General features: G+C 40.0%; 1 protein-coding gene across 1 annotated transcript in view; it reads left to right on the top strand.

Annotated features, from left to right (window-relative positions):
• apbb3 (amyloid beta (A4) precursor protein-binding, family B, member 3) overlaps positions 1 to 26,401 on the top strand; it is an 89,490-nt gene that overhangs the window by 42,264 nt on the left and 20,825 nt on the right. The window contains exons 4-6 of the mRNA XM_051933745.1: positions 4,077 to 4,137; positions 7,516 to 7,662; positions 9,791 to 9,924. Coding sequence (XP_051789705.1) covers positions 4,077 to 4,137; positions 7,516 to 7,662; positions 9,791 to 9,924 — 342 coding nt within the window. The remainder of the gene's footprint in view (positions 1 to 4,076; positions 4,138 to 7,515; positions 7,663 to 9,790; positions 9,925 to 26,401) is intronic.

The following is a 26,401-nucleotide window of genomic DNA, read 5'->3' as shown; positions in this document are numbered from 1 at the left end:
ATTGAATGTTTCATCATAGATAAGGGATGCTCTTACAATAAAGATGTATGAGGGTATGAGATACAAAAAACACAAAACAGTGCAAACGTTGCTTCGGAATAGTTCAGGTAGTACCGTGTGATCCTAGAAACAAAAGGCTGTGTGCTCTGTGGTTACTCTCTCAGGTGGGCATTAGCATATCATAATCTCTTGGACCAAAAGCGTGAGTTTTCTGCATTCAAGTTATATGACAGACATTATAAGATACTGGAAATTATACAGTAAAATCAAGCCCGACTTATATGTGGGAGAACTTAAATGCGAGTATATAAGGTATTATTGAAAGACAATATTTTAAAATTTCCTCTTTGTCAATTGCTTTATTATGGTAGAAGTAAGTTCATTTTCAAAAAGTTGCCACAGGGTAAACAGGGTGAAAAAAGTTGGGAACCCATGACATTGACCATAGCCATAGCCACCGTAACCCAATTCGAGGTATCTGCAAGGTTAACAAACCATCTGGTAAAGTTTTGCTCGCTGAAGAGGTGGAGTCATTCTCTGCAGTGCCATCTAGTGGTTATTCATCACCTTGTTTATAGTGTGCTATATATTCTGATCTATGAAGACTGGACTCGGCAATGGTACCTAAAATTAGAGCTGTTCATCAAGCTCCTGAGCTCCTACTACTAGTGTTGCATCAATTGGTTTCCTAATTGGTGACTAATTTCTGCCTTTCACTGTTTCTTTAATTTCAGGGTGTCATTTAAAAATTCACACAAATATGTCTTTTATAAAGCTCTGTACACATTGTATTTAAAATTTATATTCAAAGATTTTCTTTTGTTCTGATACAATCTCAAATTTATACTTCTAGTTTTATTTCAATACCCTTTAAAACTCCATTGCTTTTACCTCGATGAGCTTTCCTCCCACATTCTATGAACTTAATTACATACAGAATTCAACCATTGTTCCTTTTTCAAAGCATTCAGATACATTTCTTTTCTTTTCCTTTTGTCATCTTCACTTCACTGCATAATTGTTAATGCTTTCCAATGTCATCTGATATTCAGTGCAGCCAGACATTATTCAGACCCCTTACAACACTTTATTGTGTTGTAGATTTAATTTTCAATGGATACATTTTCCATTTTGCCCGTCAATCTACACTTAATGACCCCGAATGACAAAATGTTTTCAGAAAGGTTGGCAAATTTATTAAAAATCATAAACTGAAATTTCTCATTCATATAAGTTACATCAGGTGGAAGAAATTGATTTGCCTGATAGCAGTGGGCAGAAAAGACCCGCAAAGGTGCTTCTTAGCACATTGTGGAGGAATGAGCCTGTGGCTAAAGGGATGTTTGGGATTTATCATAATGACATCCAATTTTCCATCACCTTCTTTTCCACGTTAGCTTCCAGTGTTTCCATTGTTCACAGGATTTCCTGATAAGTTTGTTCAGGCATTGTGCTTCTTTTGAGCTCAAGTTGCTTCCCCAGTAGACCACAACATAGAACACCACAATGGCTACTATGGATTGGTAGAACATTTCCAGCAGCTTGATGCATACATCATTAGACCTGAGTCTCTTCAGGAAGCCCAGTCTGCTTTGGCTCTTCTTGTTGTGTTGCCAAACCAGTCCAGTGTGTTGTTCATGTGAACCACCAGGTACTTGTAGCTCTGCACCACCTCCACGTCCTCCCACTGGATGGTGGCCAGGATAGCAGGGAGTGTGGCGCAGTGGTTAAGGCTATTGACCTCAAACCCTGAGGTTGTGGGTTCAAATCCTTCTACTGACACCACTGTGTGAACCTACGCAACTTATATGACCTGCCTGTTCTCTACTTGGAAAACCAACAGAAAAGTAACCAGTTGTATCATAAATGTTGTAAGTGAGCCAAATAAGTAATGGTGGCAGGTCTCAGTGGCTCCTTGGCACAACGGAAGTCAACCACCATCTCTTTTGCCTTGCTGATGATGAGTTACAGGTTGTTGTTCCTGCACCATAAGACAAAGTCCTACATGCCTAAAACCTGTACCCTGACTCAACTCCATTATATTTGTCCTGTGAGTCTGTATTCTTGATATTTTATATTTCTGTTGTTGTATGCAACTGAATTTCCCCATGGAATTAATAAAGTTTATCTAATCTAATCTAAGAATTTAGACCCTTTGCTTTAGAACTCAAAATTGTGCTCCTGTTTGCTTTACTTCTCCTTGAGATGTGTCTAGGACTTGACTGGACATCATTTAGAAAGGCGCACGTGTGCCTATGTATATACAATCTCACAATTCACACTCTATGTCTGGAAAACATGAAACCATGAAGTCCACAGAACTCTCTGTAGACCTCCTCAATCAAATTGTGGTGAGTCATAGATCAGGGCAAGGGGATAAAACCATTTCTAAAGCTTTGAGTGTTACCAGGAGACCAGGGGCCTCAATACTTTTCAACACCAGGACTCTTCTTAGAGTTGGCTGACTGATTACCCTGGCAAGAAGGACCTTGGTCAGGGAGGTGATCAAGAATCCAATGGTCACAGTAACAGAGTTTCAAGAATTCCTCCACTGAGATAATAGAATCTGTCTAATGGATGACCATCTCAGCAACTCTCCATCCATCATGTGTTTATGGTAGAATGGAGAGCCTGCTTGGAGTTTGCCGTGCAACATTTAAAGGTCTTTGAGAGCATGAGGAAAAAGTCACTCTTGTCTAATGAGACCCACAAAATTGCAAATGTATTAAAAATTAAACACTGAAAACTTTTGAGAAATGGGTTTGTCAAAAGAGGCAGTCCAGAGCCAACAAATCCCAACATGAAATACAAGAATTGAATGACAAAAACAAAAGCAAATAAAATGTGAAACCAAAGAATAAATAATTACAACACTCTTCAGAGTGATCCACTGAAGGACCAACTTGTTAGCCTCAAATATAAAGACTGAGGGTGGTACTTCAGCAGCGATGTCATCATGGCCCCACTTCTTGGGGGTTCCACCCACAAAACACACTCAAATACATAAATAGAAAATAGAACAGAAAATAAACATCCATCCATCCATCCATTTTCCAACCCGCTGAATCCGAACACAGGGTCACGGGGGTCTGCTGGAGCCAATCCCTGATGTCTCCTCCCTGATTTAGGTCATCCATAAAATCCTATATATTGCTGTCTGAACCCAATTATTTATGTTGGCTACAATCCTAGTATGAAAAATTAAGAGAATTATATTAAAAAATATATAACTGATGTAAGTGCTGGATTGGATGGACTGGCTTCTCAAAATGAGTCAGGAATGATTAAATGCCTGGCCGGGAAGCTGTAATGGATAAAGCCCAAGACTGGAGACACAACCCAGCTTGGATGGTCCTCAGTTACTGTCCACTCACGACAATCAAATAATGGATGGACAAGGAACTAGTGGACATTTAGTTCCACAGTGCGAAAGGTGGTAGTACTCCCCTGCCTGGAACCCAGTATGGACACCCACAGGGTTGCCTGAGTATTGTAATCCGGTAGGGAGATCCTATCAGGGTCCTTTGCTAGGAAGAATGGACATCACTATTTTGGAGAGCTTCCTGGATATGACCTGGAAGTATTTCCAGTGCACTGCCTCATCCAGGAGTGAGATTTGGAAGGGAGAGAATGAAAGCTAATGTGGAGGAATGAAAGGGGACGGAAGAGGAGAAGGGGGCTTTATTAAAGACAAATAATGTGTTGGATTGTTATTGAAATCGTGTGAACATGTCTCTGGGTAATAAAAAATCCTTTTATTTATCCCTAAACTGTGTTTGCTGGAGTTGTGCCTGGTGTTCAAGGCTCTGTGACAGCCCCTTATAGTCACACAGAGATTTTCAAGGAGGGACCACATCATGGTGTGAAAGTTTTAAAATGGTGGATGACCTCCCCCTTTCAGAAATCATTGCAAGCTGTATTTAATTATAAAGGTTAGATTTTTTCAAGGGGAACTCTCCTACTGAAAATATTTTTTTTTCCAATTTGATATGTCTGTATGTATGACATATTGCAATGACAAATAAAATATTGGGACCTTAATATTAAATATTCTACATTTTATTTCTGCATTACAGAAATCTGTTACCATGGCAAGAGGATGAATACTTCCGGACCAACAGTGACCCAGACTCCAAGGTAGTCATATTCACTTTTAGCCAATTACTGGTTCATATTTTACTCCATCTTGACCACCTCAGGTGTCATATTGGTGTTCAAAGGTGCTGTGATTCACTAGTATATGTCAGAGAGGTAAGCTCTGCTGCCTTACATCTCCGGTGACCTAAATTAATTTCCAAATCAAGTCCGTGAGTGGATTCTGTTGTCTTCTTGTCCAAAACTTCTTAATGGCCTCTCTGGTGTCCTGCCACAACTTGAAGACCTGCATGTTTGCTTAATTTCCAAGTCTGGTCTGGCATCCTGTTCAAGATTACACTCATAATACTTTGGAAATGTGAAACTGTGCTGGAAAGTCACCACACTGTTGTCTAATTCAATATCCCAAGCGATTTCTAGTTGAAAAGGAAGTGCCCAGGGAGACATGTTTAGCAACTTCATTCATCAGGGTTAACATCTTCTCCTACTAGAAGTCATGCATTTGACATTGGCTTTGTTTTGTTATGGTAGGGTTTTAGGGAGACCCTAGTATCCCCTTTATAATAATAATAATAATAATAATAATAATAATGATAATAATTCTTTATATTTATATTGCTCTTTTCTCATGACTCAAAGCACTTCTTGTGTGTGGGGAGCTACTTCAACCACCACTAATGTGCAGCCTCCACCTGGATGATGAGACAGCAGACATTTTGTGCCAGTATGCTCACCTCACATTAGCTGTTAATTAGAGACGGGGGATGAATAGAGGGCCAGAATGACCAGGATATGGTGGGCAATTTAACCGGGTCATTGGGATACACCCTACTATTTACAAAGGATGCTCAGAATTCTTGAATTAACACAGAGAGTCAGGACCTCGATTTTAGGTCTCATGTGAAGAATAGCACCATTTTTACAGCACCAGTGTCCCCATCACTGCATCAAACCTCAGGGTGAGCGTCCCCTGCTGGCTTCACCAACACCTCTTCCAGCAGCAACTCAAGCTTTTTCCTGGTTAGTCTCCGATTCATGTACTGGCCAGGCTTGATCATTCTTAGCTTCATGTGGGTGACCTGTTCTGAAGTGCATGTGGTATGGCTGCTGATATATACTCTTATAGTCTTTATTATGTAGACCTTAACAGAATGCCCAAAATCCCATGCTCTTGCCATACTGTCATTTACTGAAGCTCAGCACTTCTCCCTTCTTGTTACATCTGTAACCTCAGGCATTTAGACAGAGCACCAGAACATGCCGGAGAAAATGTTACATGGTTGTTCATCTTGTATTACAGATGGTAACTTTTAATATTTAAAAATTATGAGTACTGCCATAAACAAACAGCAAACAAAGTGGCTTTGCAAACCTCATAATTTTAGTTGTTTAGTTTCAGGCTGTGTGTAAACCTGCAGTTACACTGAATTCTCTCTAGTCAGCACATCTTTAATTAGCTCTTCCAGGAACAGGCAGCATGGTTGGTCTAAATGTGGCTGCAGAGAGAGAGGTGGTCTTCTCAGGCTTTGAAACCATGCAACCTAATAGTTTTAGATGTTTTGTTTCTGGCAGATCATAAACTTGTAGTTACACTTAATTCTCTCAGGTTGTTACACACCATTTCTCTTGTTAGTCTGCCTAGAGCCAGGCAACATGGTCTGTCTGAATATGTCCACAGAGAGTGAGGTGGTCTGCTCAGGATGGAAAGCAGCAAAGAGAGAGAGATCATGCCTTTGCAAGCCTCTTGCCATGTAGTCCCTGCCTCACTAATGAAACAGCTTGGCCAATACTGTCCCAGCTTTTTTGGAATTGGGACTGCACTTAAGCTAACCAAGGGGGACGTCTGGTCACATTCTGAAGTCCAACATGCCATCAGCTCAAGAGAGGGGCTGAGACTTTAATGCGTTGTGGTTGTGCGAGGTATGAAAAGGGATCCAAAACAAATGTTGGGGCACTAGCTGGGTTGCTCCATTCAGTTAATAAAGGAGAGTGCAACAAAAACAGTGCATGATGGTAGTGTGACAGTTTGAGGTCCCTCTCGACCCTTTGAACCCTCGCCCAACACGCCAGACTCCAGATAAAAGTCCAATATTATTTATTTGAACAATAATGTGCACAAAGCACCACCACTCCATTATACTCAATAACAAAATACAATAAACAAATCACAATCCTCCACTCCCAGACGCTTAGTCACCCTGCCTCCCAACTCAGCTCACCCCTCTGGGATTTCCCACAGTCTTTTATAGTCCATGACCCAGAAGTGCTTTTGATCCTTCAGTCCATGTGATTACCCAGCACTTCCGGGTCAGATGAAAACTCTTCTTCTTTATCCCGGAAGTATGTCATTTCCTCTGTCGCTGTGACTAAGACATACTTCCGGGTTATAGGGCAAATAACAGTCCCTGGGCCTCCCTGCAGTGACTCCTGGTGGCCCCCATGGTATCCAGCAGGGATGTGCATTAAAACTCCATTGTCCATGATTCCCTGCTGGCATTCGGGCACCTCCATGCTGCAAGGAGGGCTCCATCTGGCGGCCTGGGGGTATTGGCCGGGATGAATGGCCGGCCATATCTCACAATAGCAAAACAAAGGGCTGCTATGCCTTCTTAAATGTCTCAGTTTTGGAGTAGAGCTCTGTCTCCATCAAGCATTAGTTCACAACAATATTCCTTCCAGGAGTGACTTATAGTCCTCCGATCAGAATGGGTGAAGTCAGTTGCCCTCACTGGGCATCTAATCTGTGCTGTGGGAACAAAATAAGACAATACTGTTAGTGACAGTGCCCTTCCTTGGCCTGGGGTGGTATTGCTTATCAAGGATATGCCAGGAAGGTGATCCTCAGACGCACATGTGTTATATAGTGTGCACCCCTTGCAACTGAGTCACCCCTTGAGACTCTGTTGTGGTTTTCCTCTCCGCCTGTACCACACACTATCTGAGCGTCTATGTAGGGTCTTCCTATATATTCATCTTCCCTCCCACATCCCAAAAACATGCAGACGGGGTCTAATTGGTATCTCATAAATGAGCTGGTGCATGAATGTGTGTGTGCCTATTGACTCTCTGTGGTGGATTTCTGCCCCACCAGCCTCATTTCGTCTTTGCACCCGATTATAACAGGATAGACTGAAACACCGCTAATCCTGTAGTGAAATAAACAAGATCAGCTAATTCCTTCCTATATCATCCTAGGCTTTGGCCCTAAAGAGATTCCTCCACACTCCAGTATCGACATTCTATACTATCCAATGACATGGACTCCTATCTTAACAGCACAGAGCTGCAGATACTTGCCATTTTACCTATTATTCTGCTTCACTTTGTCTCCTGGCTTAGTCATTAGAATGGGCATTGCATTCATTCTTGCCTCCTAACATGTGTGGCTCACCTGTATTTTGTTTGTTTTTCCTTTCACAGTGCTTTGCTGTTCGCTCGCTGGGATGGGTGGAAATCCCAGAAGAAGATCTGACTCCAGGGAAGAGTAGCATTGCAGTGAATAACTGCATTCAGCAGCTGTCCCACAGCAAGTGTGAGGGGAGAGATGCTGTGGGAGCCTGGGGAGAGGTACGGGACTGAAATGTCACTGGCGCTCAGCACAATTGTGTCAAAGACCCAGCTATTCATATTCAGGTGCTGCATTCAGGTGCTAAGGGATGGACAGAAAGTATGCTGTTCCTACTGGAAAATTTCAAGTGAACCTCCCAGTGGGACAATTTGGAAAAATCACAAATTTCCCAATGGTGATGTAACAGCTATCTATTACGTGATTCAGTATTATAAAACTGAAAAAACAGGTCATCCCGAACATGACATTTTGGTGGCCAAGTTGTATTTGGAGCAACACAATCCATGCTTAATGCATTTGGGCTGCCTTTCATTTTCAAAAATGCAAAACAAATAGAAAATCAACAGCAATTCTGCATATCCCTCAAATACCAACCAGAAATTTATGCACACAAAATAAAGTGGCAAGACGAGACGTGACAAGTGTTAACCTTCCCATAGCACATGAACAAAGGAGTACGTTTACTTTGATTTGATCCCGATGCTTTCTAAAAGAATCTGCTGGATGTATCAATTGAGCAATTTTACAGTGCATCTTTAAGAGGCTGTAGCATCGCATAGCTCTTTGTGCCACAAAGAGGGTGACAATCTAATAAAGTATTAACTGCTTTAAAAATTAAAGTTGTGGTGCAAGGGTGAACAAGAATGGGGTATTGAAGAATCCCACACTCTTAATAACAATAGTTCTTTCATGTCATTTTACTGGGTTGTGTGGTTTTCTTGTAGCTCCATTGCTCGACCAAGAACCATGTCATTCTTGGTGGGGTTCTTTCTATGTGAGGTTGGTTCTTTGGGCTTTGAAAAGATTCCAAATATGTGGACAATACAGAAATCCTTAATGTATAGTAAGTAGGCTACCTAGCAGGATACTAACAGATGAAGAAAACCAGAACTTAATTTATGCAATTGCATTCAGCAAGAGTCCTTTTAAAATTAGGAGACGTTTGGAATTTCACAAATCTGTTGCTGTCAAATTCATGGCTAATAATGGTGCCCTTGATTAGGTGATTCACTGTTTATCAAAAGAATTCTAATGGATATACTTAATCAATGCCTTTGACAATTTTAAAGACCTGGAATAGGTCTCCATGCAGCCTATTTTACTTGAGTCTGTCACAATTGGACATGTCCTTAAGTCCTGGGATGCACCTGGTCACTCTCCTCTGCACAAGTGCTGCTATGTCTTTCTTTTATGGTGGTGACCAGAACTGCACAACATATGGCAGGTGTGGTCTCACCAGTGCATTATATAGTCTGAGCATAACATCCCTCCCTTTACATTCAGCAGTTCTTATAATATAACCTTTTTAAGTTTCCTTTTCAATAGCTTCTGCACATTGCTTAGATTATGGAAATGTCATGTCACGATAAACCTTTAAATCCTCTTCAGAGGTTGCTTCCCGTATGACAGTGTCTCCCATCTTGCATTTATAATTGATGTTCCTTCTGCCCATATATAGCACTTTGCCCTTTTCTACATTAAATTACATTTTCCAAGTTTTTGCCCAGTGCTGAAGATTGTCCAGCTCTTTTTGAATTGTTTTTGTTGCATCCTCAGTGTCTGCCGTTCTGGCAGTTTTACACTCATCTACAAATTTTACAAGTTTATTAACTATTCCAAACTCGTATTCATATTAATCAGAAAAAGTAACAGTCCAAGGATAGACTGAGGAACTCCACTGATAACCTCAATCCATCCTCTACTTATCTGTGCTCTCTGTCTCCTGCCTATTAAGCAACTTGAGATTCAGTTCTGTAGGTTACCTCTGATGCCATTAACTTCCATTTTTTTAATTTCATCTGCCACAAATTATCCCAAGCCAAATCCCTCTGTAACAATTTAGCAGGTTCTCCATTATCTGCATTCCACCCATTTTGGTATCATCTGCAATCTTAACCAGCTCGTTATTTATTTTCTGATGAAGATTTAGGGATAGAACTAGTCCCTGAGTGTACTGTTACAGGTGCCAAGTAGCACCAGTGAGAAAACTGACCGAGCAAGATGCCTGAGGTCTTTAATAATAAGGCAGCTAATTGAATGAGCAACCATCTGATTGAAAAATCCAGTACATCAGCCATTGTGGACAACCACACCTAATTTAGATTTTCAATGTGTTTCTCCTGCCAGGGCCAAGATATGGTCATGATCCTCAAAAAAGACACCCTGAGCCTGGTTGACCCCGTGGACCACAGCCTAATCCATTGCCAGCCCATCATCAATATTCGCGTTTGGGGAGTTGGATGTAACAATGGCAGGTACAGGCCCACAGGCCCATCTATCTATCTATCTATCTATCTATCTATCTATCTATCTATCTATCTATCTATCTATCTATCTATCTATCTATCTATCTATCTATCTATCTATCTATCTATCTATCTATCTATCTATCTATCTCTTTTTATTATTTAAATATCATTTTTCATAAGACATCATTAATTCTTCTTTGTTTCCGGTTTTCTGTCTATATATCAGTCTATGTTAGCACCACACAAATGACTGCTATGTTGTATGATAGAATTTCTATGTAATCTTTTGTACTTCTTCTTTTCCCACTTCTATGGAGGTCAATTTGCCTGATCCTACTTCTTCATACAGCTCGGTCTTGCACCTCCTTCCTAGTCAGATTTTAACCATCCACCTCCACTCACTTTCTCTTCCCCTGTATTTCCATTCCCATCACTCTTTGGCCTACATATTGATATTCTCTCCTCATCACATGTCCATACCACTTCAATCTCCTTTCCTGTACTTTCTTAGATTTCTTTCCCAATTTTGTTGTCCCTCTGATTGTCTCATTTCTTATTCTGTCCTTTTTTGTAACTCCACACGTCCATCTCAGCCTTTTCATTTCTGCCACATCCAACTTCTTTTCCTACTGCACTCCCTTTACTGTTCATGTCTCAGCTCCATACATCATTGCTGGTTTTTCCACTGTCTTAAAAAATTACATTTAACCTTCACTTTAAATTCTTTGATCACACAAAACTCCCGATTTCTTCTTTCAGCTTTTCCATCCACACTGCACTCTATGGGTTATCTCTGTATCAAAAGGGTTACCACTGATCCTAGATATTTAAACTGATCTATCTACAGTATAAGGCTTCCGCAAACGTTTAAAACAAGACTTGCGGATAGACACAAAGTAAATAATGAGAAGCTGCAATGTGAATCCATCCATCCATCCTTTTTGAAATCCACTCAGTCCAATTCACTGTCATGGGGCTGAGATCTGCATTCCTGTGGGACCCAATTTATTTTTTTCTTCATCACAGAGCATAGCTTTAGTCTTTTGGCATTTGAAGGAATAACATGGAGGACTAAAATAATTTGAATCTTTAAAAATCTTGTAAATATGAGCTAAACGTAGCTATCACAAGAGCCAATGAGGAGCCAGTTAGCTGGGGTCACATGCTATACGTAGACTACTTTGAAAACTAGTGTTTGCAGAGAGAGCTGAAAAGAGTGTCACTTGCCTTGAAAAGACAGTTAAAAAGTTGATTTTGAAATAGCAAACTGAATTCAGACCTATGGATGCCACTTTCCATTCCTGTTACTTAGAAAGGAAACCAGCATTGGATAGCCGTAAGTCAGACATCCCACATCTGTGGCTATGTCCATGCTATCCATCCATCCATTATCCAACCCACTATATCCTAACTACAGGGTCACGGGGGTCTGCTGGAGCCAATCCCAGCCAACACAGGGCGCAAGGCAGGAAACAAACCCTGGGCAGGGTGCCAACCCACCACAGGGCACACACACACACACCTGCGGGACAATTTAGAATCGCCAATGCACCTAACCTGCATGTCTTTGGACTTTGGGAGGAAACCCACACAGACACGGGGAGAACATACAAACTCCATGCAGGGAAGACCTGGGAAGCGAACCCAGGTCTACTAACTGCGAGGCAGCAGCGCTACCCACTGTGCCACCGTGCTGCCCATGTCCATGCTACTATACTTAAATTCAAAAACAGTATTTTTTAATGAAAGCTTTACGAAAATATCTCTGCCTGCTGTAAAATGACCACAAATGCACATGACATAACTATTTGCCTAAAAAGCATATTGGTGGAAACAAGAAGAGGAAGTGTCCTCCATGCTAGACATTCATTTGCAGATTGAATTTACACATAATGAACAGCAATGGCAAATACAATAAAACAAAAAAACAGATTATGTTTTGGATTGACGATGAGATGAGTAAGGAATGAGTAAAATAGGAGCAAAGCTGATGAGAAAATGTAATGAGCAGGATCCAATCAGGGAAGGAAAGCGTATTAAGCAAATAAATCACATGAAAAAGTGAAATGAAGAGTGTAGAAAGACAGGCAGGCAGACCTCTCACCTACAACTGAGGATGCCTGTCTAGATTTATCATTCTGTAAAAATCAGGGTGGAATTTAGCAGTAGAGTTGAACAAACCATTACGGTATGATGACCATAGTATGAATTATTTCTCTGTATTTTGGTGTATTCTAATATTGAAACTGTTCTGCTTAATGTTGGTAGGACAAATTTTAAATTGAGTGCAGCCAAGTTGTATCCAGCAGGGGGCGTTAGCTCTCTTGTTGGAATGAGTTCTTTTGTAATTGCGGCGAATTACATAACCTGAATCTATATAGATATGATATTAAAAGGCGATACCCCTCCCTTAGTGATACAGCGGTAAGAATTCACATAGGAGAAATAACTTAGCTTTCTTTAATGACGGCTTACGCTGCATAACAGTTGAAAGAAGCCAATGGCAAGAACCCAGTTCGGGACATGGGGCCCGATATATAGAGTTGGCCATTTCCATCTCTGTATTGGAAGGATTTTCAGGATCGGATGATGTTATCTCCCATCCGTCTCCCATCGGCTTCAAAAGTGTGCCGGGCAATGTTCCAAGGTTTTATACTCTTTCTTCATGTGCAGGCCCCCACTTTGGTGAATCATGCCATTCCAAACAAGACAAAAGAGGATACAGTTTCATGCTGAGTTTGACACACAAAAATAGTATACAATGGTCATTAGTCTGACTGCCCATTTCGCAGTTGTCCCGGTCTTGTCTTCTAATGCTTGCCTAGCAGTTCTTACAGTGCATCCGGAAAGTATTCACAGCGCATCACTTTTTCCACATTTTGTTACGTTACAGCCTTATTCCAAAATGGATTAAACTCATTTTTTTCCTCAGAATTCTACACACAACACCCCATAATGACAACGTGAAAAAAGTTTACTTGAGATTTTTGCAAATTTATTAAAAATAAAAAAATTGAGAAAGCACATGTACATAAGTATTCACAGCCTTTGCCGTGAAGCTCGAAATTGAGCTCAGGTGCATCCTGTTTCCCCTGATCATCCTTGAGATGTTTCTGCAGCTTCATTGGAGTCCACCTGTGGTAAATTCAGTTGATTGGACATGATTTGGAAAGGCACACACCTGTCTATATAAGGTCCCACAGTTGACAGTTCATGTCAGAGCACAAACCAAGCATGAAGTCAAAGGAATTGTCTGTAGACCTCCGAGACAGGATTGTCTCGAGGCACAAATCTGGGGAAGGTTACAGAAAAATTTCTGCTGCTTTGAAGGTCCCAATGAGTACAGTGGCCTCCATCATCTGTAAGTGGAAGAAGTTTGAAACCACCAGGACTCTTCCTAGAGCTGACCGGCCATCTAAACTGAGCTATCGGGGGAGAAGGGCCTTAGTCAGGGAGGTGACCAAGAACCCGATGGTCACTCTGTCAGAGCTCCAGAGGTCCTTTGTGGAGAGAGAAGAACCTTCCAGAAGGACAACCATCTCTGCAGCAATCCACCAATCAGGCTTGTATGGTAGAGTGACCAGACGGAAGCCACTCCTTAGTAAAAGGCACATGGCAGCCCGCCTGGAGTTTGCCAAAAGGCACCCGAAGGACTCTCAGACCATGAGAAAGAAAATTCTCTGGTCTGATGAGACAAAGATTGAACTCTTTGGTGTGAATGCCAGGCGTCACGTTTGGAGGAAACCTGGCACCATCCCTACACTAAAGCATGGTGGTGGCAGCATCATGCTGTGGGGATGTTTTTCAGCGACAGGGACTGGGAGACTAGTCAGGATAAAGGGAAAGATGACTGCAGCAATGTACAGAGACATCCTGGATGAAAACCTGCTCCAGAGCGCTCTTGACCTCAGACTGGGGCGACGGTTCATCTTTCAGCAGGACAACGACCCTAAGCACACAGCCAAGATATCAAAGGAGTGGCGTCAGGACAACTCTGTGAATGTCCTTGAGTGGCCCAGCCAGAGCCCAGACTTGAATCCGATTGAACATCTCTTGAGAGATCTTAAAATGGCTGTGCACCGACGCTTCCCATCCAACCTGATGGAGCTTGAGAGGTGCTGCAAAGAGGAATGGGTGAAACTGGCCAAGGATAGGTGTGCCAAGCTTGTGGCATCATATTCAACAAGACTTGAGGCTGTAATTGCTGCCAAAGGTGCGTCGACAAAGTATTGAGCAAAGGCTGTGAATACTTATGTACATGGGATTTCTCAGTTTTTTTATTTTTAATAAATTTACAAAATCCTCAAGTAAACTTTTTTCACGTTGTCATTATGGGGTGTTGTGTGTAGAATTCTGAGGAAAAAAATGAGTTTAATCCATTTTGGAATAAGGCTGTAACATAACAAAATGTGAAAAAAGTGATGCGCTGTGAATACTTTCCGGATGCACTATACAGTGGTGTGAAAAACTATTTGCCCCCGTCCTGATTTCTTATTCTTTTGCATGTTTGTCACACAAAATGTTTCTGATCATCAAACACATTTAATCATTAGTCAAATATAACACAAGTAAACACAAAATGCAGTTTTTAAATGATGGTTTTTATTATTTAGGGAGAAAAAAAAATCCAAACCTACATGGCCCTGTGTGAAAAAGTAATTGCCCCCTGAACCTAATAACTGGTTGGGCCACCCTTAGCAGCAATAACTGCAATCAAGCGTTTGCGATAACTTGCAATGAGTCTTTTACAGCGCTCTTGAGGAATTTTGGCCCACTCATCTTTGCAAAATTGTTGTAATTCAGCTTTATTTGAGGGTTTTCTAGCATGAACCGCCTTTTTAAGGTCATGCCATAGCATCTCAATTGGATTCAGGTCAGGACGTTGACTAGGCCACTCCAAAGTCTTCATTTTGTTTTTCTTCAGCCATTCAGAGGTGGATTTGCTGGTGTGTTTTGGGTCATTGTCCTGTTGCAGCACCCAAGATTGCTTCAGCTTGAGTTGATGAACAGATGGCCGGACATTCTCCTTCAGGATTTTTTGGTAGACAGTAGAATTCATGGTTCCATCTATCACAGCAAGCCTTCCAGGTCCTGAACCAGCAAAACAACCCCAGACCATCACACTACCACCACCATATTTTACTGTTGGTATGATGTTCTTTTTCTGAAATGCTGTGTTCCTTTTACGCCAGATGTAATGGGACATTTGCCTTCCAAAAAATTCAACTTTTGACTCATCAGTCCACAAGGTATTTTCCCAAAAGTCTTGGCAATCATTGAAATGTTTCTTAGCAAAATTGAGACGAGCCCTAATGTTCTTTTTGCTTAACAGTGGTTTGCGTCTTGGAAATCTGCCATGCAGGCCGTTTTTGCTCAGTCTCTTTCTTATGGTGGAGTCGTGAACACTGACCTTAATTGAGGCAAGTGAGGCCTGCAGTTCTTTAGACGTTGTCCTGGGGTCTTTTGTGACCTCTCGGATGAGTCGTCTCTGCGCTCTTGGGGTAATTTTGGTCGGCCGGCCACTCCTGGGAAGGTTCACCACTGTTCCATGTTTTTGCCATTTGTGGATAATGGCTCTCACTGTGGTTCACTGGAGTCCCAAAGCTTTAGAAATGGCTTTATAACCTTTACCAGACTGATAGATCTCAATTACTTCTGTTCTCATTTGTTCCTGAATTTCTTTGGATCTTGGCATGATGTCTAGCTTTTGAGGTGCTTTTGGTCTACTTCTCTGTGTCAGGCAGCTCCTATTTAAGTGATTTCTTGATTGAAACAGGTGTGGCAGTAATCAGGCCTGGGGGTGGCTACGGAAATTGAACTCAGGTGTGATACACCACAGTTAGGTTATTTTTTAACTAGGGGGCAATTACTTTTTCACACACGGCCATGTAGGTTTGGATTTTTTTTCTCCCTAAATAATAAACACCATCATTTAAAAACTGCATTTTGTGTTTACTTGTGTTATATTTGACTAATGGTTAAATGTGTTTGATGATCAGAAACATTTTGTGTGACAAACATGCAAAAGAATAAGAAATCAGGAAGGGGGCAAATAGTTTTTCACACCACTGTATATGGTGAACTCCTGTGTGCTAAATTTGGCTCTGTGTCAATGTATAAAATATATTTGCACAGAACACAGTGACAAATTAAACTTATACATTTATTACACAAGTATAAATAAAGGTAAACTGGGCCAAACATTTAAGTGCGGTGTGGAGCAGGTTTAAAATCATCTACAAACAGCACCTTCAGAAAGTCTCCAGACCCTCTTCACCTTTTACACATTTTGTTATGTTACAGCCTTATGATAAATTCATCGGGTCTCTTATCAAGCAATGCTCAATACCCCAGAATGACAAAGTGAAAACAAAGTTTTAGAAATATTTGTAAATTTATTAAAAATAAGAAACTAAAATATCCCATTGACACAAAAATTCAGACCCTTTATTCAGCTGCAGTTCCAGCCTGGGGTCTTCTTGGCTTTAAGTGACAAGCTTTGCACACCTGGATTTGTGGATTTTCTACCATTCTTCTATGGCAGGCTGAATGGAGGCCTTCGGTGGACATCTAATTTCAGGTCACTCCAGAGGTGTTCAATTGGGTTCAAGTCTAGATTCTGGCTTGGCCACTCAAGGACATTCCCAGAGTTGTCCTTATGCCACTCCTGTATTATCTTAGCTTATCCTTATGGTCTTTTAGAAGGTTAACCTTTGGCCCAATCTAAGGTCCAGAGCATAATTGAAAAGGTTTTTAATAAAGATATCTCAATATTTTGCTCCATCCAGCATTCCCTCAACCCTATCTACTCTATGAAGCACTTTGAGCAGGCTGAGCAGGTTTTTATTAAAGATATCTCAGTGTTTGCTTCAATTTAGCTTTCCTTCAAACCTGTTTAATCTCCAAGTCCCTGCAGTTTAAAGACAACCCAGCATCATGATGGTGTCAGCACCAGTCTTCACTGCCAGAATGGTATTACACAGGTGATGAGCCTTACCTGGTTTAATCCTGACATGACACTTGGAATTGAAGCAAAACAATTCAATCTTGGTTTCCTCAGGCCAGAGAATTGTGTTGCTTACAGTCTGAGAGTTCTTTAGGTTGCATTCAGCAAACTTCAAGTGGGTTTTCATGTATTTATGCAAGTGGGCTTTTATGTATGTATGTATGATTGTCTTTCTGGAAGTTTCTCCTGTCTCCACACAGTGTTGAAGTGATGGTTGTCCTTCATGTGTGGAGATGTGTGGACAACCATCACTGAAGCACTTCACCAATCGGGGTTTATGACACAGTGGCCCCACACATAGGCCTCACCCCTGGCACCCAAACCCCAACTCAGAAGGTATACTTACTGGCCTAAACAGGCCCATCTATCTATTTATCTATCTATGTAGCCAGAGTGACCATCAGGTTCTTGGTCACTCCTCTTACCATGGCCGTTCTCTCCTGATTGCTCAGTTTGGTCAGGTGGCCAGTTCTAGGAAGAGTTGTGGTTGTTCTAAACTTCTTACATTTGAGATTTATGAAGGCCACTGTGTTCCTGGGAATTTTTAATGCTGCAGAATTTTTTTATAGCATTCTCCAAATCTGCGCCGCAACACAATCCCATCTTGAAGTTTTGTAGGCATTTCCTTCACCCTCATGGCTTGCATTTTACTCAACTATAGGACCTTCTTTACACCAGTGTATGATTTTCCTAATCAAGTGCATTCAACTGAATTGACCACAGGTGGGCTCCAAACAAGGTGTAGAAACATCTTGATCATCAAAAGAATGGGATGCACCTGAGCCAGTCATAGGATCTTAATACCGGTGTCAATGTGATATTTCAGTTTTGTACTTTTAATAAATTTACACAAATTCCTAAAATTTTGTTTTCCCTTTGTCATTCTCTGATATTGAGCATTACTTGATGTGGAGGAAATGAATTTGAATGATTTTAGCACAACGATGCAATACAACAAAATGTGAAAAATCCTTTCTGAATACTTTCAGAAGTTTCTTTACAATCCAAGTTCATTCAGAAATTTACAAGCAGAAAGAAAGTAAAGAAAAATTTGCAGTGAATAAATAAATATCTAAAATTAGAAGCTGTGAAAAAAGCGTACATAATGTGTACAAGATAAATAACTTCAGCGCTCACTGTAAAGCTTATGAGAGAAACACTTAAACATGGTATTAGAAATTTTAAAAGGAAGCTGGTGGGGATTATTGTGGAAAATACAAATAAATAAATAAATAATAGAAATGACCCAAATAGATTCTTTCAGTATTTAGTAGTAAAGAATGGTAAAGGAGGAGGAGAAGAAGACTATTAAAAATGGCCAGGGCAGACTAAAATATGCAGACTGTGAGGCACTGAATGCTCTAAATTTGCATTTTTCTTATATTTTCACATGTGGCAAAGCTGATAACTTCAGCAGTTTTATAGCAAATTGTACGGAGAGCAGTTCTGCTTTGATTAAAAATGCTGAATTCAGAGAAATTGTGGATGCAGAATTATTCAGGAGTGCTTAAGAAGCTTAGTGAGTGCACATATAAAATATTGATGCGTATTTTTCAGAAATCCAAGTACATTGGAGACATTTCTGTAGAATAAAATCTAGCAAGTGTCACCCCGGTGTATAAAAATGGTCATCAGACTGATTCATGTCAGTAAATTCCTGTAAGATTACCATGCGTTAGAGTTAATTAAGAGAAGAAATCATTAAGGAAAGATTCAAGCATCACACGGCAGGAACAGGCGCATTAGTGATCCGTGATAAAGGGTTCAGATGGAGACGTTTGTGCTTCATCAGCATGGTGGGATTCTATCAGGAAGCTGAAAGAGCATCAGAGAGATGCATATCAAATTGTTTATCTTGGTTTTAAGGAAGCTTTTCATAAGGTTCTGAAGGAACCTCAAGGGATCGAAGTAAAAGAAGTCAAACTCCAAGAAGCACTTCATCAATATACTGGAACTCTATCAGGAAGAAGAAAAAGCATCAGAGAGGTGCATATTAAATTATGTATCTTGATTTTCAGAGAGCTTTTGACAAGGTTCTGCAGGAAACTCTAAGGATCAAACTAAAAGAAATCAAAGTTCAAGGCGCACTATGCAAAACTGACTTAAACACAGGAGACCAAGGGTTTTGGTGCAAGGTAGCCTGACCTGGTCCAAACACACCAACACCTTCGTAATGAAGGCACGACCATATCTTTACCACCTTAGACACCTCAGGGATTTTAGGCTGCCCTCACAATTACTTAAGAACTTCTACACATCCTCCATTTAAGGTATCCTGACAGGAAGTACTACAGGAACAGTACATAACAGGACCACAAGGCTCTACAAAGTCATGTCTTATTGTTATTGTCCTTTTATATTCTTCTTCAAGGCACAATCATTGGATTTGAGCAACTCAGTATTTCACTATATATTGTATTATATGTATAATTTATATGTGGCAAACAAGATTTGATTTGGTTTGAGGTATATTTTCTGAATTAGGTGATGTTAATCAGTGCTGACATTACTGTTTGTGCTCTTGATGAGAACATAAATAACAAGCTAATTAGGTTTGATACCAAAACTATACAGAATGGTAGGTAATACAGAATTAGCAAAATCATAACAGATGGACCTGGGGAGAATTCAGACTTGGTAAGATTTAGCGTGCATTACAAGTAAATTAATGAAAGGAATTATTAAGGATAAGATTGAGCAACACATGGCAAGAACAGGAGTTTTATTGAACAGTCAGCATGGGTTCAGAAGAGGGAGGTCATGTCTCACCAACATGTTGGTATTTTATGAGGAAGCAACAAAAGGATACGATCAAAGTGGAGCACATGATATTATTTATCTGGACTTTCAGAAAGCATTTGATAAGGTGCCACATGAGAGGGTGGGCATCAAACTAAAAGAAAGGGGAGTTCAGGGTGATGTTTGTAGATGGGTGCAGAATTGGCTCAGACACAGGAAGCAGAGGATGATGGTGCGAGGAACCTGATCAGAATTGGCCGATGTTATAAATGGTGTTCAAAGGGATTAGTGCTATGGCTGCTGCTATTTTTAAAATATATAAATGGCTTGGATAGGAATATAAATAGTTAGCTGGTTAAGTCTGCAGATGATACCAAGATAGGTAGATTCACAGATAAATCTGGAACCCATTAAATCGTTACAGAGGGATTTGGACAGCATACAGGCTTGGCAGATTTGTGGGAATTAAAATTTAGTGTAAGTAAATGTAAAGTATTACACGTAGGAAGTAAAAATGATAGGTATGAATTTGCAAACAGGATGTCTGAAAATTGAAAGTACAGCTTATGAGAAGGATTTAAGAGTCATAGTGGAGTTGACACTATCAACTGACAGACAGGACTCAGAAGCCATTAAGAAGGCTAACAGAATGTTAAGTTATGTTGATGTGAGTTGTACAATTCGAAGGAGATTATTCTCAAGTTTTATAACACACTGGTGAGGAAGATATTGAAAAAGATGATCTGCTGTGGTGAACCCTAACTGGAGCAACCAAAAGAAGAAGAAGAAGAAGAAGGTGAGGCCTCATCTGGAGTACTGAGTGCAGTTTTGGTCTCCAGGCTACAAAAAGAACATAGCAGCACAAGAAAAGGTCCAGAGAAGAGCAACTAGGCTGATTCCAGGGCTACAGGGGATGAGTTATGAGGAAAGATTGAAAGAGCTGAGCCTTTACAATTTAGGCAAAAGAAGATCAAGAGGAGATTTGAGTGAAGTGTTTAAAATTATGAACAGAATCAGTCCAGTGGATCGAGGCTGTTAAGTTTAAGCAAGTCATTCAAAAAATGAGGACAAACTTGTTAGCTGTAAATTTCACACAAACATTAGGAAGTTTTTCTTTACATGCAGAGAACCACAGACAAATGGAATAAGTGACCAAATAGTGTCATAGACAGTTTGACTTTAGGGACTTTCAAAACTTGACTTAATGTTATTTTGTAAGAATTAAGTCAATAGAACTGGAGAGCTTTGTTGGGCTGAATAGCCTGTTCTCATCTAAATTGTTCTAATGTTCTAATATTCCAATATTTGTGGTGAATGAAATTCATTGTAAGTAAATACAAGGTATTTCATGCAGGAAGTTAAAATGTTAAATTTTGAATTCTCATTGAGAGGTCTGAGGTTTGAAAGTACGCTTTCGGAGAAGAACCAAGGAGTAGCAGTGGACTCATCACTATAAACTTCCAGACTGTGTACAATAAGCCCCATCACATGCCACAATTTTTCTAGCACTTTTCAGCCACAGATTTCATCTACATAATTCTAATGTGCCCTTGTAACCTCCAGTTCTGTAATGTGACATCCTTAATGACTCGGTCAAACCAGTCTGTGACTCCCCCCTAACTTGTCTTAGGTTGCAGGGGTGGGCTTGTGTGTGAGAGCTGTGAGACCTGACAACCAATGAGCACCACCCGAAAGTACAAAGCCTAAGGTTCTTCTGGACTGCACAAATACAATGAAGGCTAGTCTGTCTGATATCTCATGCTTTATGATTTGTTGTACTGCGACGGAATTGAAAAAGAATAAAAGGACAGAGAGTTCAGCTGGGAAGACAATCATTAAATAACAAAGCTCAGGATGTGTAGCCGGAATTCAGTGGTAAGTCGTAAAACCAAATATGGTACACATAATCAGAACCAATAAACCACTGGAAGCCACATCCTAGCAATTGGATGTCATTCCCTTGCAGCCAGTCTCCAACATAGTGGTGTCCATTGGAAAAATAAGATGTTACTGTGAGAAAATGTAAATTGTTTTAGCAACATTGGAAAAACAAGAAAGCAAAAAATGAATGTAACCACTAGATTGTTTGGAATCAGAAACCTGAAAAACACACTCAACTTATTTGTAGAGGCCAAGGAACAGTTTGAAAAAATGACAGTTAGAAATCAGATTGTGACACTGTTCTATTCTTTCAAATAACATTCTCAGATACATTTTACGGGAGTTACATGAAAGCCGAGTATTGTTCAGCAGACATAGTGAGTATCCCCAACTCAGCCCATGGAAAAGAGAAATAAATTTGCAGATTCCAGTGTTAGTAGTGAGTGATCATAAATGGAATAACATCATTGAGTAGGTGTATTGTGTCTTAAGGAGGCCCTCATAGAATTCATTAAGCTGAATTCAGAATGGAGTGCATGTATTTGGTTTATTATTGGCATTTTTCCAGATGTTATTAATGATTTTGTTTCTTTCTCTTTCGTTTTGCTTCCATACCTGTGATCTGAGACAGAGACAGGTAAGAAACTGTACTCATGCTTTTAGTATAATTTCAGAATAAATATGCAAGCTATGGTTTGAGACTAATGTTAGGTAAAGTCAGCCATTTAAAATCTAATGCATAACATAAAGTAGCACAGCACATTAGTGTTAATGACTGGATCATGTAATCCAAGGGATACTCGGCTTGGGTTGAAGGAATGTGATGTTATAAAGGGAGACTTTAACAAACTGTTATCCTTCCTTTACCTGCACGCTCTGCTTCTTCCCAACTATCTAAGGAGTGGAGCGGCTCTCCCACTTGCCCACCTGAAAACACAACGGCACCCTAAACTCTGCTTTGTATGAGCTGCTTTTCCTTTAACCAGGATGCTTCATCTACTGCCAATTGAGTTCTCCATGTTAATATTTCAGATACAGTGCCTTCAGAAAGTATGCAGACCCCTTCACTTTTTTACATAGTTTGTTAAGTTGCAGCCTTATGCTCAAATCATTTCCATTTGTTTTTTCCCTGATGCCTGAAAGCGGTAATTGTCCAAACAGTGGCATGGCAGTCTACACAAACCTCAAATACACATCTCACACACTCACACCACTGTGACTAATCTCTCTCTATATAAATCAACAAGATGTCTGTCTTTTCGGCATCCATGTCATGGCCTGGGTGTAATGTCATCTGATGTCCATGAGGAGGTGGGAATGTCTGCTGAACAAAGGCAAGTGGCTGGTGTAAAACAGTAAACTGTGCAGCATATGTCCATGCGTCTGAACAACACGTTGTCTGGCCTGGAATGTCTGACGAAGAAAGGCAACAAAAAGTACAAAGAAAATGAATGCAGGGGCTGAATGTCCAACGAAAAAAGGCAACAAGATGGACAAAGAAAGAGGGATGTAAGGCATATGCAGTGAGCAGAGGTTTTCAAATGCATGATTGAACATGATTGACTGTTGTAATTCATGGGTGTGTTGCTATGCTAGTAGTTAATAAACTAAAATGAGATGTCTTAAAAACACTCCAACTTACAAAACGTCTAACACAATCCCCATGGAAGAGCCAATCTTAGAAAGTTAATGCTAATGGTGAATTCAGATGAGTGTTAGTTTGAACAGAATGTAAGCTTTTCAAAGCTACATAAATAATGGAAGATTATGCTTTAGATTCTGTTTTAGCCCCTAAAGCTAATCTGTAATAATAATAATTATAATTAAAATAATAATAATAATATTTACATTTACATAGTGCTTTCTCACTACTCAAAATGCTTTACATAGTGAGTTGATAGCCACTTCAACCACCACTGATGTGTAGCATCCACCTTAATGATGCAACGGCAGTCATTTTTGCACCAGTGTAATAATGGAACACCCTTATTGGTAAGCTATATTTGTAATGGTATAACAGAATTTCTGTCAGTCTGTTAGTTACCTAGAAACAAAAACTGCTAGATTTGTTTGCAAACAGAAGGATACAATGGCGTACAATTTTCCGACCAAATGTTGCATATGATCGTAAGTTGTATAAAGAGCACAGAAGACAATGTCTACAGAAACATAACAAGATATGCAAGCTTTAAACAGAAACTTGCAAGAACTATTCCCGTTTTGTGTTGTGAGGTGCAAATGATGGAGAGGAGACCTAAAGAAAAGCTGGGGTGCCAAATGGGCCACCCTGTTTAATGTATCAAAAAAAAGAGAATAAAAATGAGCATGTGGTGGCACAGCAGAAGTCAGCCGTAACAATTACCTTCTCAGCCTCAGTGGCTACTCAGATAAATGGTCTGTCTCAAGTGGGTCTAGGTTGGAGAGCTCTGTCATGTGGGACTGCCGTCATCTTCCGTGAGCTCTCAAATATATATATATTGCCCTGACCAGAAGAGGCGGGGTTTAGCTGATGGCATGGAATTTTTAGTTAATATATAATAATCTTTTAAAATCTATTACAGTAATCCCTCGCTACTTCGCGGTTCACTTTTCGTGGATTCACGACTTCGCGGATTTTATATGTAAGCATATCTAAATATATAACGTGGATTTTTCGCTACTTCGCGGGTTTCTTCGGACAATGGGTCTTTTTACTTCTGGTATTTGCTTCCTCAGTTGGTTTGCCCAGTTGATTTCATACAAGAGATGCTATTGGCGGATGGCTGAGAAGCTACCCAATCAGAGCACGCAGTTAAGTTCCTGTGTGTTGCTGATTGGCTCAGCGACGGAGTGGTGCATTAACCAGGAAGTCTCATCTCACTCATTCAGCATTAACGTGCTCTTGCTACTGCATTCAGGGGATTATTACCTTCATCATCATCATTTTTACTGTGCAGCATATTCATCACCATCATCACGTCATATATAGCTACGTGTACTTCGTTATACAGTAAGTGTAAACTTATCTACCGATTTCATATTGCTTAGCAGTTGTCCCTGTTATTAATAGAGTAAAGGGTGGGTTGTAAACAATACAGGGAGGGTTTAAAAACGTCCAAATACACGTTAAATAATTAAATAAATACGGTGTCCCTACTTCGCGGAAATTCAGTTATCGCGGTCGGCCTTGGAACCTATCTCCCGCGATAAGTGAGGGATTACTGTAACAATATATATATATATATATATATATATATATATATATATATATATATATATTGTGGCTGAGCGATCAAGAAATGGACCATGAAAACTGAAGAATAGTTATCTGGGTTATCCCTTTTAATTTCCTTTTTTTTTATCTTTTTTTAACTGAAAGTTAAAGCCTTCTGGTGATAAAACAAAGTGGCATCAAGGGCAGTAAAATAACACAAATAGTAAGGCTCTCTATAGCCGTTTCTGTATTACAAACTTGTCTGGTTTGGTCAGGTCTCAGTCTCAATAAATACCTCATTCCAGGTACTCTGGCTTCTTATCATGGGAGGACTGGAAGAGGTAAAGCTAAATGCCCTCACCGGGCATTTTCTCAGAGCTGTGGGGAGAGAAGGAGAAGACACAGTTAGCAACAGTGCCCCCACTCGTCCTGGCGGGTTATCATATACTTTAAATGAGCTAGCAAGAAGCTCCTCCGACTTGCATGTGTGACAATATTTATATTAAGGTATAACCAAGTGCATTATTAAACATAAAGAAAAGAACTGAATGAAACTCAAAAGTTAACTTAATGTAACTTAAAGCTTAAGCTCATGATGCCTTTGCCTCGTCTTAGGGAAACTACCAATGTAATTTTCCAAGGTTTGAATGAGGTAAATGAGTAACAAACACCAGTCCAGAAAGTGGAGATAAACTGATGGGAAAGCACATATGTGTTTCCTGTGAAGCAATGCTAAAATCAATAGGACAATCTGCTAAACAGCCCTCTTAACGAAGCGGTGTTAAGAATAATAGGAGAATGAACAAGAATCAGAAATTACTGGTGGCGTAAGTTGATTGGAGGAGGTGATAAAATTCTGCATATTAAGAGTTGGATAATGTGATGTATTTGATGAGGTAATGGTAATTAGAAAAAACAGACCGTAAAAGGAGATGATTTGTTTAATTGATTGCTCACTCCTTGGACTGAGACATTTCTGTACAAATAAATGGATGTCCTGCATTCTCATCTCGACAACAATGGCAGGCATGGCTTAAGTGCCGATACTGGGTGACTTCTCAGAGCTACAGAGAAGAAAAGAGACAGCATTGTTAGTGTTGGCGTCTCTTATGCCCAAGCCTGGAAGGTGATCCTTACGCTCTAATATATGGCAGGGTATTGTCAGTTTTTCTCGGCCTTTTTGTGTGAACTACTTTTGCTTTGAATTTTATGAAAACTTTTAAAACAAAGATACTTGGATTGTGCAATTATTTGCATATGCATCACACTGATTGCCTGAATCTTCCACTGAAAAAAACTAAAGTTTCAGAGCTTTGGAAACCTTGGGCAAATGCAACTATATGCTGGACACAGCTGAATGATACACCATTCATTTTGTAATGTGTTAAAAAATATGAAAAAATGTGCATTTTGCCACAATTACCATAAGTAAACAAATTAAAAAATGTGAAGTTTTCTATCATTTAAATATATTTAACTGTACTTGTGTAGTTTTCATAATTTTAAAAGTTTAAATTTGCAGACCTACGCAATCCTGTTCAGGACTAATTGGGTTGGAAAATGACTGACTAATACTTTATATTGTAACTTTATATTATGAAGAATTTATGATATTTGACTTGACATATGATGTACATATTCAGTAGTACAGTTGTGGCTCTAATAAAATG

Source organism: Erpetoichthys calabaricus, chromosome 11 (genome assembly GCF_900747795.2).
Source record: "Erpetoichthys calabaricus chromosome 11, fErpCal1.3, whole genome shotgun sequence".
Taxonomy (NCBI): domain Eukaryota; kingdom Metazoa; phylum Chordata; class Cladistia; order Polypteriformes; family Polypteridae; genus Erpetoichthys; species Erpetoichthys calabaricus.
This window is presented reverse-complemented; position numbering and strand designations above follow the sequence as displayed.